At 43.3% G+C, this 16,001-nt stretch overlaps 1 protein-coding gene across 2 annotated transcripts in view; it reads right to left on the minus strand.

The window, feature by feature from the left end:
* LOC118400070 (disintegrin and metalloproteinase domain-containing protein 12-like) overlaps positions 1-16,001 on the minus strand; it is a 144,897-nt gene that overhangs the window by 24,562 nt on the left and 104,334 nt on the right. For both annotated transcript variants that reach the window (XM_052476268.1, XM_052476264.1), the window contains exons 6-11: positions 15,315-15,504; positions 13,884-13,949; positions 10,758-10,829; positions 10,030-10,199; positions 9,720-9,804; positions 6,856-7,004 (exon numbers count right to left, since the gene is read on the minus strand). In XM_052476268.1, coding sequence (XP_052332228.1) covers positions 6,856-7,004; positions 9,720-9,804; positions 10,030-10,199; positions 10,758-10,829; positions 13,884-13,949; positions 15,315-15,504 — 732 coding nt within the window. The remainder of the gene's footprint in view (positions 1-6,855; positions 7,005-9,719; positions 9,805-10,029; positions 10,200-10,757; positions 10,830-13,883; positions 13,950-15,314; positions 15,505-16,001) is intronic.

Consider the following 16,001-nt stretch of genomic DNA (forward strand, 5'->3'; position numbering starts at 1 on the left):
GTGGCTGGCACAAAAAAATAGGTTTTGGGTCAGCTTGCAATCTGACAGTGAGCGGTATCGTGAGAGGTGAAGATGGGGAGTTGGCTCTGGACAGGCGACATTTTGAAAAGCTTTCTTAAAAGCAACAGATGAGGATAAGGGCTGGCACCGAGCTAGGAGGCTGGTGTGGATCGAGCAAGATGGCCAGGAGGGTGATAGTTGGCATGGCATTGTGGAGAAGCTGACATCAGACATGACTGCTTCAATAAATCAGAGGACTAAAAGGACTGAGATTCTTGGCACTGGGTGGACCAGGTTGGTAAACTTGTCATTGCGTGGGCCAGAAAAGGTTTGAAGATAAACCTTGACATTGGACATAATCACTTTCTTTAACAGGACATTACACAGAGTCGAGTTGTAGCTAAAACTTGGCATCTGGTTTGTGAGGGGGATCTGTGATGCTTCGCCTCCGCCTAGGGGGGATTTGGCAGCTGTAATTCTATGGACGTTGCACTGTCATCATGTCACGCCTTGGTCATTGTATTTTGTGTTTTCGTTATATGTTTGGTCAGGCCAGGGTGTGACATGGGTTTATGTTGTTGTATTTCGTATTGGGGTTTTTGTATTATTGGGATTACGGCTGATTAGGGGTGTTGTATAGGCTTGGCTGCCTGAAGCGGTTCTCAATCAGAGTCAGGTGATTCTCGTTGTCTCTGATTGGGAACCGTATTTAGGTAGCCTGGTTTCGCTTTGTATTTTGTGGGTGATTGTTCCTGTCTCTGTGTAGTTTCACCAGACAGGCTGTAATAGGTTTCACGTTCCGTTTGTTGTTTTGTATTGAGTTATTTCATGTATCGTTTCGTTTTCATTCATTAAAGATCATGAGTAACAAACACGCTGCATTTCGGTCCGACTCTCTTTCGACAAACGAAGAACGCCGTTACACATCAGTTCACTCTTTTGCCTGCTCGGGGCATAGAGGTAAGGCGGACCAGCCAGAAAACACATTGTGCTTCCTTCTTACCACTGAGGAAAAACACACTGAACTCTCACTTACAACATCTCCCTGGAAGTAGTGATGACCACCACCACGTCAACATGTCTGGTGCCCTAATCCACTTGCTATGGTTCTAGATGTGTTTACCCCTGCTCTTTAGGAGGGACCAAAGCTAGGGTGAGCAGGCCACTGAGCAGGCCCTCGTAAATAGAATGCCTGCTGCTGATAACACACCAGAGCGGTGGAACCCCATGATCTGTTTTGGGAAAAAACACAGGCCGAGAAAGCTTAACTCTACTAGCAGACAAAGCAATCTGCTCCGACCAGCCTGAGACTGTCCATCATCTCCTCCCCAGCTGAGGACCCAGAGCAGGTCCACCAGGCCTGGGTAGAGGCGTGGGCTCTGCTCTCTTGTCCCCTCTAGTCTTTTAATACAGTTGTGGAATTTGGATCCCCCTTCACCCCAGTGACTGTTTTATCAGCTGATGCCATGTGCCGGCTACACCGTCCAGGAAATGATATTACAATACGTTTCAGTGGATAATATTAGCTTAAAATCCCCATCTTTTCTCCAAGTGCAGTCAAGCAATGTAGATCTAATTAGAACTAGGAGGTGTCGGGGCGGACGCCACATAATGGTCGTAGAGTATCTCAAACCTAGTCATCCTGCAGGGCCTGATTGACATTTCTGTCATTTCACAACTAAATAAGGTACTTCAAAAAACCCTTAGATGGCACAACCTCATTCATATTCTGATCACGCCTTGATAGCTCATAAGATGAATGGGTGTTCATATCTTACTTAGAGCAATGATGACAGACAGCACCTTTTGTACTCCCGGGGGGCTCAGATGCCGACAGCCTGGGTTATTACTAACAGGAGTTCAATGCCAGGCAGACACACAGAGGGAAAGAGGAAATGGATATGATCTGATGTGCTCTTTCGTCAGCCGGTCTGAGGAATTACACAGAACTGATTTACATTTTTCCTTGGAACGCTCTGAAAGTAGAGAGGGCAAGGACAACAATCTGCACTGCAGTCATTTTCAGGTCGCCAGTGCTCAATGTCTCCTCCTCTGCGACAACAAGGCCTTGTAAATCTCTATTGACTTCTGACATAGAGGATTTGGGACCCTCCGTGGTCATGCCACACATGGAGAATCACACTGCGATGGCAATGTTGTGCTGAGGCAGATTTTGGGCTGCCACCCCGGGTGACTAACAACAGCGTTTCTCTGAATCTGGCCTTCATCAGGGGGCCCAGAAGACTGTTGTCAGTCTAGTCAAGTCAAACAAGGAGCCACTGGGTTCAGTGGCGGAGTAAATACCAAGGAGGATAGGACGCTGGCATGGCTGTCTGTGGAGGTGGTGGGTGAGGAGACTCTCCGCAACATAAAAGTAAACTGCGACACACACACAGACACGGACGAATGCTGACGCACAACTCAGTCAACCAAGCCCATAATTAGTCAATGTTCCCTCAACCCCTTCCTACCTTGACATTGGTAGTTATTTCCCCCTCTCCAGAAGTTCATCTTGAGTGTGCAGCCCAGTTATACACTGTGCTACGGATCTGATACAGCCCCCTAACTGGGACTACCCAAAAGAAAACTTATTTGTGCTGCCACAAGTGACACAATCCACGAGCATGGAAATTCCCCACCAACCCTGTGGCTTTCTCGGCTCTCTCACTCGAAGATCTGACATACTTCAAATCAGGAGCCCACCTTTCTTTGGGATCGTCTTTATGTACACTATGCAAACACGATCGTGTAACTGTATATCCCAACTAAGCCCACCACATCTCTCTGTCTCCATCTCTTTCTCCCTCCCTCTGCTCTTCTATTACAAATCAAATGCAGTAAATAAACGGCCACTGGCCACTTAGCGCTTGTCTAGCCTAGCAAAAACCTGTCTCAGTGGATCTCTCTCTGAGCCCCTGATTATAGTTGGCAGCGTCAGTGATAATCACATCATTTAGATGCAGCCTGTCCTCCACTCCATTAGCAAGTCTGAGTAAAGAATGTCCCGACACAACACCCAGGCAGCTACACAGGGGTCACTGGCTGCCTGCCTGTTCCTCTGCTTCTCACATTCTGAAGATGAAGCAGGACTGAGGGACTGGACAGTGTGCACTATGGCAAAGAAGGCAGAAAACAGTGAGGAGGAAGTGAGTTTCAGATTGGACTTCTGAAATTACTTGTTTTGTCAACAAGCCACTGTTAATTCAGCCCGGAGGCGGATATGTTTGACTGGCTGAAATAAGGTATTGCATATCCAGCTGACGTGTATATGTGAACGAATGAACGCACGCACACACACACACACACACACACACACACACACACACACACACACACACACACACACACACACACACACACACACACACACACACACACACACACACACACACACACACACACACACACACACACACACACACACACACACACACACACACACACACACACACACACACACACACACACTGTGCACATATTTAGCATACACACCAATAAACACACAGAACTGCAATGCCTTATTTCTGTGTTTGCTCAGGGCTTTTCAGCTGAAGTGAACCGAGGACATTGTAGGATTGTTCCCATTGATCCATCATTCTGTTGAAAACAGGGCTTTGTCTGAGTTCTAGTTTAACTGGGGTTTAGCCCTGAGTTTCTCGAGTAGAAATGTTTTCACCTCAGAAAAACAGACATGGCAATACAGTATTTCCTTATCTGTACTGCCTTACAGAGTGTCAAACACACATACGGTGTTAACAAATATACAATACCTGACAACAGGGTGTAAGAATAACCAGTTTTGATTACACTAACTTGGTGGTCACTCATCACTCATTAAATTGGGAAGATTCTAGTGACCGTCGTTGCAACTGAATATATTTGTGACCTACTGAACTCCTAAAATTAACTTAAAGGCCTAATGCAGTCAAAAACGTGATTTCCTGTGTTTTATATACACTGAGTATAACCAAACATTAGGAACACCTTCCTATTGAGTTGCACCCCACCTTTGCCTTCAGAACAGCATCAATTTGTTGTGGCATAGACTCTACAAGGGGTCGAAAGTGTTCCACAGGGATGCTGGCCCATGTTGACTCCAATGCTTTCCACAGTTGTGTCAAGTTGGCTGGATGTCCTTTGGGCGGTGGACCATTCTTGATACAAACAGGAAACTGTTGAGAGTGAAAAACCCAGCAGCATTGCAGTTCTTGACAAAAACCGGTGTAGGCCTGGAACCTACTACAGTACCATACCCCATTCAAAGGCACTTACATATTTGGTCTTGCCCATTCACCTTCTGAATGACACACAAATTCCATGCCTCAATTGTCTCAAGGATTAAAAATCCTTCTGTTAAGGATCTGCCCCTTTTTTTCCCAATTTCACCTAAAATGACATACCCAAATCTAACTGCCTGAAACTCAGGGCCTGAAGCAAGGATATGCATATTCTTGGTACCCTTTGAGAGGAAACACTTTGACGTTTGTGGAAATGTGAAAGGAATGTAGGAGAATATAACACATTAGATCTGGTAAAAGATAATACAAAGAAAAAACAACCGTTCTTTTATATTTTTTTCATCTTTGAAATGCAAGAGAAAGGCCATAATGTATTATTCCAGCCTGGCTGCAATTTAGATTGTGTAGCCACTAGATGGTAGCAGTGTACGTGCAAAGTTTTAGACTGATCCAGCAAACCATTGCATTTCTGTTCAAAATGTTGTATGAAGACTGCCCAAATATGCCTAATTTGTTTATTAATAACATTTCATGTTCAAAACTGTGCACTCTCCTCAAACAATAGCATGGTCTTCTTTCACTGTAATAGCTACTGTAAATTGGACAGTGCAGTTAGATTAACAAGAATGTACGCTTTCTGCCAATATCAGATATGTCTATGTCCTGGGAACTTTTCTTGTTACTTATAAACTCATGCTAAACGCATTAGCCTACGTTAGCTCAACCGTCCCATGGAAAGGACACCGATCCCGGAGAAGATTTATTTTTAACCTGTCTCCTCCCCTTCATCTACACTGATTGAAGAGGATTTAACAGGTGACATCAATAAGGGATCATAGCTTTCACCTGGATAGGCTATGTCATTGAAAGAGCAGGTGTACTCAATGTTTTGTATACCCAGTCTATAAATCCATACTATGAGGTTTGAATGATACTGTGTAAATTATGATAATGCCCTTTTAGTGTAAGACCTGTTTGAAAAGATTGCCTGGAATTTCAGCCTGTTTTGGTGAGATGGTATTTTGGCCTGCCTGGTGACATCACCAAGACATCGCCAATAACAGCTAGTTTTCCGTTTTCTCCTCCCCAATCAGACCACTCCAAGACAGTCCTAGAAAAAAATATTTCTTTAGAAATAGCTCTTTTCTAAGAAGCTATATATACATTTTTTCAAACAAATTTAATTGAAAACAATCACAGTAAGATTCTTATTTGATAGCCAGATATGATTTGATATTGAGATAAAAACGTCTGGCCTTTGACACTAACAGATACCCTGAATACACTAAAGGTGAATTCATTTCATGACTTTTCATGATTTTTTCTCAATTAATGTCACATTAGTATAACAGAATGAGCTCCCTGCCAATTCTGGTGAAGAGTTTTTCGGCTATTTTTTTGGGTAAAAGGTCATCATTTTTTTCTGGCTGACTTCAACAAGCGGATAACGGTCTTTCGCTTATTCACAGACCTGATGGCATTTATTTTCGAAGGATGCCCTTGCAAGCCCTGCGCTGGTTTCCTTCCAGTGTGTTGCTATGTTGTTTTATGAGCACATAATTGAGAATAGTGTTACCGTGTTTTTCATGGCCTGGCTCCAATGACAACAGCGAGAGCCTGGGCCAGTGAAAACACAGAGAGCCCAGAGCCAGAGGGACTGTCGTCAAACAGGCTGTGAATCAGCTGTGTCCGACAGCCGCCCACCCCTCAGATTCTACCCATGATCCTCAGCAGCTCAGTTCTGAACAGGCGCCCTCGGATGTACTGTACTGCTCAGGATGCAGCTGAATTTTCTCAATTTTCAATTCCGATGGCAATAACAGACTCCACTGCTTGGGCACCCATCTGTCTATCTACTCTTTTCCTCTTCTTTCCCTCTCTCAAACGGAGGTGGAATCCATCCCAAACACATCCATCCGTCTACACGCCCAGACACAGCATCAGATAAAACTAATTGTCATCAGACCAAGGGTGAAATCTCATATTACGCACACGGTACACCTTATCTGACCACTGTTGACACAGAAACAGTCAGATGGTCCATCAGTCGAGGCGTTATCATGAGATCCCAGGCTGGGGGCAGGTGAGAATCTGTGAGCAGCCTCTCTGTCTTCAGGCTGAGGGGTTGTTCCCAGCCCTCAACCAGATGCATGGCCATCCACACATTAACAAGGACACACAGGCAACTAGTGTTTACATGAGATAACGATCAACCCTGTACAAGCTGTGAAGGCATTCATCTTGTCTTAATGGTCTATTAGCAGAAGGTTAAAACGCGTTGCGTTGCGTTTCTAATTTATTCTGAAAAGTTGAGGAATGAATGGGAACTTAATTTGCATGCTCGTAAAGTGTACAGTTGATTTGGGAGGCGAAGTTAAACTGTTACACATTGATGAGAGAAAAGGGACTATCTGAAAATGCCAAGGTTGATGTAACCCCCATTTCAATTCCAGCCAGTACAGATAAACTGAAAGCTATATTTTCCTAAAATGACTGGAATTGATAGTGCTGACCCACCATCCTCTTTGACTCTGTTTAAAAAAATAATTGCTCAATGAGACAACACAGTATTTATAACCCATTCATATGGTTGGACTGGACCATTGGCATCACTCACCCAGTGGAGGGGGTCATGATGCAGCCCCCACGGTCCACTGTCATCCTGCAGCCACACCCCCGCTCCGGGGTGTCGTGGTTCATGCCAAAGTTATGCCCCAGCTCGTGTGCTAAAGTCACAGCTGCACCCAGGGGATTTTCCGAATGGTCCTACAGTGGAAAAACAACATAAGTTCACATTCGGTTTGAAACTGAGATAAAAAGTTGAAGCGATAACACCTTTCTATATTATTAGAACATCACAACAAAGCATTGCATTGTATAATGTCTAGCATGGATAATTAAGCAGCAGCACGATATGTTCGTTCCTAGAGTTCCGTGGATATATCCATCGATGTTTGGAAGATAATGGATGTTGCATAGAGTAAAGAGCTGCAAGGTACAGTAGTACATTAGAGCCCATTATCCCTTAGTTCAATACATATCTGTCTTAGTTCGGTTGACTCACAGTGGTTCCATTAGGTCCAACTGCCTAGTGATCCACATTTCATTACACATTCTGCTCATGGAGGATAGGAGCTGATCAGTTTGTCTGCTGTTCCCTCACCAAACCCCAACCAACCCTAATCACACACTACTGCCGGCGGGGACAGATGCTGGGAAGCAATAAAAACTTGGTGCATTATGACATTTTAGTGAACATATAAGCTAGCCAACTGTCCTTCAGAAGGAGAGAGGGTACAGGGAGGGGAGGGAGGTGTAAAGAGATAGGGAGAGGGGAGAAGTGATGGAGAAAAACCTAGTAAAAATTTGACAAACAGAAAGCTACTGGACAGAGAAAGGCAGAGATGCATGCATGCAGAGAGATTGGAATGAAGACTGAAAGAAAGTGCAGCAAAGACACTGATTGACATGGAGAGACAAAGAGAAGAACACAAGGGAACAATAGAAGTGAAGGTAAGACCGGCTGCTGTAGCTTGCTGCACAGTTAAGTGCCGAGTGTGCACAGCAGCAAACACAACAGCAGTATAAATTATGAAGGTCCCGGCCCATGGAGCTTTACACACACAGACACACTCTGTGGATGTGTGTCTTCACTACTCCACAGGCCTAGATAGGTACACCAGGTGAACCACAGCCACAGCCATGAATTATGTATACACACACTGAAACACACACATGCACGCACACATACAGCACTGAATATACTGGAGGATACTGGAGGCAGAAAGACTTGTCTCAGTCATATAATGTTTCCCCTACGTGGATGCTGTCATCCAATGCGACACAACAAGTAGGATTCTGAATCAGACATTTTCTTAATCCATAAGTCCCTACTGTCTGTGGGTCTCTAGTCTAAAGAGCCTAACAACTCGTCTGATTTACACTGCTCTGTACATACTGTAGGACTACTATTATGTCCATAATAAACTCCTGCGCTTTCCCTTTACAGAGGGTCGTATGTCAGGGCCCTATGTAATGCAAAGCTATTTCTGCCCTGATTACAGAGCTGCGTGGTGGGACCAGTTTCCTGGGGGGTTCGTGGAAGGATGAGAACTACGTCCCTCCCAGCCTCGTCATGTTTGAGAGGTCTCGTGGATGTGGTGTGGATATACTGCTCGCATCACGGCTGAGCGCCTCTTCACAAGCACTGTAATTGAAGAGGGTGGATTGACGTAGGTGAAGTCAGTCAGAGTCAACCCTTCAAAGCAGCCCTAAGATGGCTACATTGGTGAGAACAAAACCGGGTTAGTTTGGTCATGAAGGGGTTTTACGGTCTTTCTGAAGTAGTTTCAAGACATGCAGGGGATATTTTATCTCCCAAAACATGACGATTGTATTAGTTTACATTTAACGCCAAACCCGCAGTGGTTGACGTATAAACGTTTCTGGCGAAACTTGTTTTAAAAACCCAGCGATGTACAAACTGTGAAATCCAACCTACACGTGGACCAAATAAAGGGGGTTGGAGCTGATAACATGTGTTGAAATACAAAGTGGTTCATCTGGTCCTTCGGCCCTATAACTCAACACATGGTTCTTTAATTCGGCTCCAAGCCTTCGCCATGTGTGAGTAATGGGAAGGACAAACATCTGGAAATAACCAGCCAACCCTGGCCAGAAGGAAAACATATCTATTAATGGGAAATACACCTCTTTGTTGAAGCTGCATGGTCTGGGCTGACTCTGAGAAGGGAACTGCCTGGCCATTTAGTACGCGTATCAAGTGATACAGTGGGGACGGAAACACAGTTCATTTTTGCTCATTGCATAACTTAACTGTGTGGGCTGTGCGTGGTAGTGAGTAAAGGGCATTCTATTTTGACATTTAGTATATGGCCTGGCACAAATAATTTATCACTCCTCATGAAAATGTTAATGTGTCTTGTTTAAGCTCCGTGTACAATGACTTACCTCAAACCCACATCCCCGTACATTTATAACTAGACTGGGGACTGGGTGGTTCAATGATGAAAAAGCATCCAATAACCTTGGATGGTGTGTGTGTGTGTGTGTGTGTGTGTGTGTGTGTGTGTGTGTGTGTGTGTGTTTGTGTTTGTGTTTGTGTGTTGTGTGTGTGTGTGTGTGTGTGTGTGTGTGTGTGTGTGTGTGTGTTTTGTGTTTGTGTTTGTGTTTGTGTGTGTGTGTGTGTGTGTGTGTGTGTGTGTGTGTGTGTGTGTGTGTGTGTGTGTTTGTGTTTGTGTTTGTGTGTGTGTGTGTGTGTGTGTGTGTGTGTGTGTGTGTGTGTGTGTGTGTGTGTGTGTGTGTGTGTGTGTGTGATTGTACATGGATGTGAATATCCTGGTGTTTACAATCATCATTTCTCCGACAGCCCTCACAAAACAATGAACAGTGAAAAACCTTTTCTTCACACGCCGTCTCTGGATAGTGTTGAGCTGAGTGTGAGGTTGAGGTTGTGCTCACCATGACGATGCCTCCAGACTGCTCCACTGTGCACATGCTCATGATGGGAGCCATGCCAATGGTGGTACCCTGGAAGTACACCCCACTGGGGGAAGGGGGTTGAGGAGAGGTAAAGAAGGTGACTTCAGGGGTTAAATACATACTAAGAATCCTATCATAGTCTATTTGTTTCCCAAATCCCACAAACGACTGAAGCTTCTATACGAATCAGAAACGGTATGGGCTGTATGACTTCTGTACCTGTGTCACTTCGTTTTGAGTGTGTGCTTCAGGTATTTGTTTATGAGATTGTGTACTGTAGAATCTCCACCTGATGAGCTGAGCGTTGTCGTGCGATTTTGTAGGCAGCAGTTTGACTTTCCTCCAGTCTAGGAACTCATGCAGGGTGTTGAAGGGGTCCTGAGTGACAGGACACTTATCAGAGTCGCTCCATACCTCCAGGCCCACCAGGGCCACGCGGATGTTCAGGACCCTGTAGAACTGAGGGGCAGTGAGTAGAAGGATGCATTGTTGTACTACCATCTTAGGATCTCTCCCATATAAACAATACATATTGATTTGTTTTATTTAAATAAAAAGGTAGTATGGATAAATGGCCGGGGACTGGCTTGGGAGCAGGTTGGCATTTATTATCAGGAATCTTGCCCTGGAGGTAGCTCTGCAGAGTGGTCACTAGCTGACACAGCCAAAGTTATAATATCTGATTTTAAACCTAAAACGAACCTTAACCACACTGCTAACCCTAGTGCATAACCCTATCCTTAAATGAAGACCCCAAAATCATGCATGTTTACAATATAGCACATTTTGCCTTTGAAGCTGGCCCATCTGGTGGAAATCACTGAGTTCTAACTCCAGGTCAAGATTCATGACAAAACGTTGACTTGGGATCCTATATGATACCATTTTAGATGGACTAAAAGCAGTTGTGAGAGACTGACATTAGCCTGGGATGACATTAATATGTGCTGTCAGAGGTATTTCTATTTGAAACATATGATAGATCTCTCCTGTGCATTGGGAAGGTGGAGGTTTTACCTTGTCCACGTAATTGGCTATCTCTGCCAGTCTCTGCTTCACCCTCTCAACATCCTTCCCCTGTTTCTGAAACTGAACACGCAACCCAGGGTGAATATTGTTAGATGTTAGTAAGCAAAGAAAAACATTAATAGTGGATGAAATGAGTACAAGGTCATGGACATAGTATACAGTAGTGCAGACTGGGTTCAATATCATTTGAACAACTGTGACGATGTGCCTGTGAGACATCGCCACGTCGGGACATTTCCCTCCATTGCTTCACGCACAAATGAACAGATTTATTTGGTACAGACATTTCCAAAAGGGCATTATTATTATTAATATAAAATCATTATTGATATTATACAGTATAAGAACACAAACGCCAGAGTCTGGTTTGTATAATTTATTTAGGAACGTACCACTGTATTCTCTTTGTTTGGTGCTTCTAGCCTGTTCTATTCACCACATTATTTTGGAACTGGCTTCCTAGGGGAGCATCCGTTGGTGATGTTCAGGGATTTAGGAAAAGGTAGCGCGCCTCTCGTTATTTGTTTTTTCCTGTTGAAAACTTTTTCAGGATCTGTGTGTCCCCTGCGGGACGTTGAGCTAACATAGGCTAATGTGATTAGCATGAGGTTGTAAGTAACAAGAACATTTCCCAGGACATAGACATATTATGTCCAACGTTTCGACAGACAAGCTGTCTTCATCAGGGTATAATGACAAACACTGTGAGATGACTCATTTATATAGTGTCAAAAGACACACACTTTCCTTGGCTGTCATTGTAAATAAGAATTTGTTCTTAATTGACTTGCCTAGTTAAATAAAGGTTAAATAATTTAAAATAAATAAAAGTCACTGATGTGATCTTCCTGTCTGGGTTTGGAGCCACTCTCGGGTAGGTGCTGTGGGGGAGATCTGTGTGGGCTATACTCAACCTAAAGCATTATGTCTTTGTTGTAAATGTTTTGGCAGTTGTGAAAAAAGTCAATAGTTGGAAGAGTTGCAGAGTTATTTTGCCATTGTTAATTCACTAGTAAATAAGAATTTGTTCTTAACTGACTTGCCTAGTTAAATAAAGGTTAAATAAAAATAATTTACAAAAAATAATTAATGTTTTTTTTTTTCTCCATTATTTTCTCTTGAACCATATGGTATATTCTCTTGAAACGCATGGACAATATGGACACAGATATACAAAAATGAATACTACATATGAATATATATATTTTTAAAGTTATGCAAGTATAAATTACCAAAGATCTCTGGCTTTGCCCTCGACCGGTCCAGGTGATATCTATGTGGCAGATGTTTCTCAGTGAGCATGGGTGGTTCAGTATAGTCCCCAGCACCTATTCACGTTATTGTTCCTCAGGGGTCATCCTTTTTTCCCTGTACATGCTTCTCCTTGGTGACATCATCCACAATCATAACATGCAGTTTCTACTGTATGCGGATGACACACAGCTTTATATATCAATCAGACCCAGTGACCAAGCTAGCTATAGCTTCCCCTCACAAGTTTCCTGCTGATATCAAGTGTTGGATGTCTGACAACTTTCTCCAACTCAGTGATAAGAAATCAGAGGTTGTTTTATTTGGTCCCCCTTATTTAACTCTGATCTAAATGTCCAGCTGCATGTAAAGAAGGTTGTCCAGTCTGCTTTTATCATCAGAGAAATATAGCTAAAGTCAAGTATTTTATCTCAGTCACTGATCTGGAGAGACTTCTACCTGCTTTTATTTCTTCACTCCTGGATTACTGTAACTCTTTGTATACATGTCTCTGTCAGAAATCAATCTTCTACAGTTCAAAACGCTGCAGCTCAGCTTTTTATAGGCACCAGAAAATCTATCCATATCACAGCTATTTGAGCTTCTCTGCACTGGCTACCAGTCACTTTCAGAATAGATCAAAAATATATATTAATCCCGTTTAATTCTAGGCTTGGCTTAGCTCCATCCTATATCTCTGATCTTTTATCTCCTTACACGTCAGGACGCAGCCTGAGATCCTCTGGCAGGGCACTGTTGACCATTCCAAAGTCTAGGTCGAAAACAAAAGGAGACTGGGCATTTGCTATTAGGGCTACACGTTGGAATAGTCTGCTAGACGAGATCAGGCTTGCAGATTCAGTGTCTGTTTTTAAATACCTACTGAAGACACACTTTAATAAAGATGCTTTCAATGTATGATTTGAATGAGCTATAACTGTCTTTGTTTCTAAGTTAGTAACTTTTATTTTATGATGTGAATAACTGTGTTACCTGTATTGAAAAGCACTATACAAACAAAGTTATTTGTATAGAGCTTATGCAAATAAGACAATTGTTCTATTGCCATAGATCACCTGTTAATTACCAAAATTACTGAAGATTCCGGTAACTTCTGTACATTACTGGTAGCTCTGCAACCCTAGCAGTACAGTATAATGGTCGTTATTGGAAAAATGGCATGGCCCATATGTTACAGATATCTTCAACCAGTCTGGAAGGGAAGGTATAACATGTTGGACAGGTTGTCAAGCTGAGGTCCATCAGGATCTGGGCTCATCTCAGAAACAATTGGCGAGAGGACGGGGAGCATGTGCATTGGCAGAAATGGCATGTGAGAGGCATCGGATGCAATCCAAGGTGAGACAGACTCTCCTTTTTCATCCCACTGTGCATCCACCTGCTTGTGTATACTGTGTGTAGACCTACTTAGTCAGCTACATCCAGCCTGGCCCTTATAGAGCAGCACAAGCAAGTGGGTCCTCTCCTCCTCTCTCTTCCAGTTCAGGTCAATAGCATCAGCTAGGGGAAGCCAAGGGGAAATCCCAGTGCGAGCGTTTCTCTCCTTCTTCTGTATCCACACCGTTTCCTGTTTCCTGTCTAGTCCACTGGGGAATTTTTAGCACTTCCCGTGGAATACGGCTGCCACCGACGACCGCACTGTAGCAGCACACTGACCTAATTCTGCCGTTACCATGAGGATTTGTTCTTGCTTTGTTCAAATCTCGCCTATTTTCTTCTGAAAAGTCTGTGTGTCTCTAGCCGTTCTGAATGGGCACACCACATGCTGTAGTCATGGTAATGATGAGTAGGACGACACTAGGACTATTATCTATGCATTTTAATTCATTATAGATACATTACCTCTCTGTTGTCTGCAACGATGATCAGCTCTACGTATTTGGTAGTCTTCTGAGCGTGCCTCTTGTGCTGTGATGCAGAGAGAGGGGGGGGGCAGAAAACTCATCATTTGAACAAAATCTTTACTCAAGGACATGGACATTCTAAATTTAACCACTCCTTTATCCTCCTCAAAGTCCTGTCTTTTTTTTTAGCTTTGTAAACAACGCTCACTTTCGCACAACTTCTAGTGAGTCCACATTAGGTTATTTATGTTAAAGCTACTTCAAAAATATTGCTTATCAATCTTTCAAAAGGCTCCTGTCACGGAATCACCTGTGATTTCAACTTCACATTGAAGGCCTACACACCAGTGGCAAAAGCTTAATAAAAAAGCCTATTACCCATGTGCTTAGTCACGCAGAGAGCAGACAGGTTTCTATGAAATATCCTGTCCTATCATAGTGCTCCTGTTCTTTTTATCAAGCTTTTAAAGCTCCAATATTGGAAACTGATGATTCACTGTGTCAGTGAGTGTCTTGGTTATTATTTCTGAAGGAACGGGTAGGATCAGGATTGATAATGGATGCAGGCAGGTACTGTAGGTGGTGGCAGATGGACCTGTACACCTGCTACATGGAGACTGGTGTGGGGAGCTGTGCCCATGCTCCTGCCCTGGCCCTGATATAGGGCTCTGGAGCCAGGGAAAGAGTAAGGGCAAGGTTGGATCTCTACCATGGTTCATGTGCTGGTCTGAGCGCCAATTCAAGTACAAACCCAAGTACAAAACCAATACAGCTCAAGCCCTGGTTTCTGCTTACAGCGAAAATTTCCCTCATTGTTTATAATCGATCATACTGCCACAAAAATCCATCATCTTTGTCACAACAGTATGGTAAAAATAAGTTTGATCCTACCTTTGAGGCAATAGCTATAAAGGCATGCATCAATTTACAAATGAACAATACACATCTCTCTAAGGACCCCTGGCTTGCCATTACAAAACAAATACCATATCAGCATGTTTCAAATGGTGTCATGTGTTATATCAGAGAAATTAAGACATAGGTGTTTCCATAGTGAATCCTGTCAGTCGGCAAATCAATTGCTTTCCTACCATGAAAGGTGGCATCATCCCCGCTCAGATTGTTAACAAACCCAGAACATTGTGTTGCAGACACTCTCAGACAGCTATCTGGATGACAATGTCATAAGTCCATGAGCCCACGCTCCTACATCACTCTCTATCTATCTCACTGATACCATTATTCCAGATCCCATACAGCTCTTCCCTTTGAACATCTTCTAGATCTAATGATTTGATCTGATAGCTTTATCATGAGCATTTTTGTTAATGGAATGCTACAGTACCAATATTTCTAATGTGGTATTTGATGGAGGTAATCTGAAGGAAATGGTCAGAAGAAAAACGTAGTTGTTGTCGATGAGCCTCACCCTGGTACTGAATGTTCTGAAAGGGCTTCTTAGATGGTTGTCAGGTGTAAGAGAGGACATGTTGAAGCCATGACCACAGGTTCCAGAGGACAGGTTGAGGTTTTCCCCTCGGTAAATGATGTGTGTATAATTGTCCTGGTCCAACGATGGTTCAAGGATGAAGGTCTTATTTTCAAGTGAGATGAGACCCCTGTAAGACAAGGGAAGACGAGGCAAAGCTGTTCAACAGATCTGGCATAATAAATTGACTGTGTAGACAAAGCATTCCGTGACCAGAAGGGGGAAGCCATCTTGATTTTTGACTGCATGTTATGCTATGGTCAGAAATGTTTGTAATTAGGAAAATGTTTATAGTTTAAAGGCCTCTGTCTTTAACTTTGAGTGAGAACTTTCTCAAAGTCTAGTAAAGGACAGTGCTTGACTTGGGCAAGAGCTCACCGGAACGTGGTACCGGTGCCTCTATTTTTTCACTGCTAGAGCTCCTGCACCTCATAGAATATTAGCTCAAAAGTATTATGGAGTTCCTGCACCTAAATATAAACAGTACCAGCACCCAAAATGAGTACTAGCATCTATTTCAGTCCAAGTCAAGAACTGGTAAGGGATATTGTATTGATCATCAAGAGAAGTTTCCTTTATGTGGACTGTGGACTTCCAAGGACCAAAGTGTGGAAGGATATTTCTAAG

The sequence above is a fragment of the Oncorhynchus keta genome, chromosome 2 (assembly GCF_023373465.1).
Source record: "Oncorhynchus keta strain PuntledgeMale-10-30-2019 chromosome 2, Oket_V2, whole genome shotgun sequence".
NCBI classification, from domain to species: Eukaryota; Metazoa; Chordata; class Actinopteri; order Salmoniformes; family Salmonidae; genus Oncorhynchus; species Oncorhynchus keta.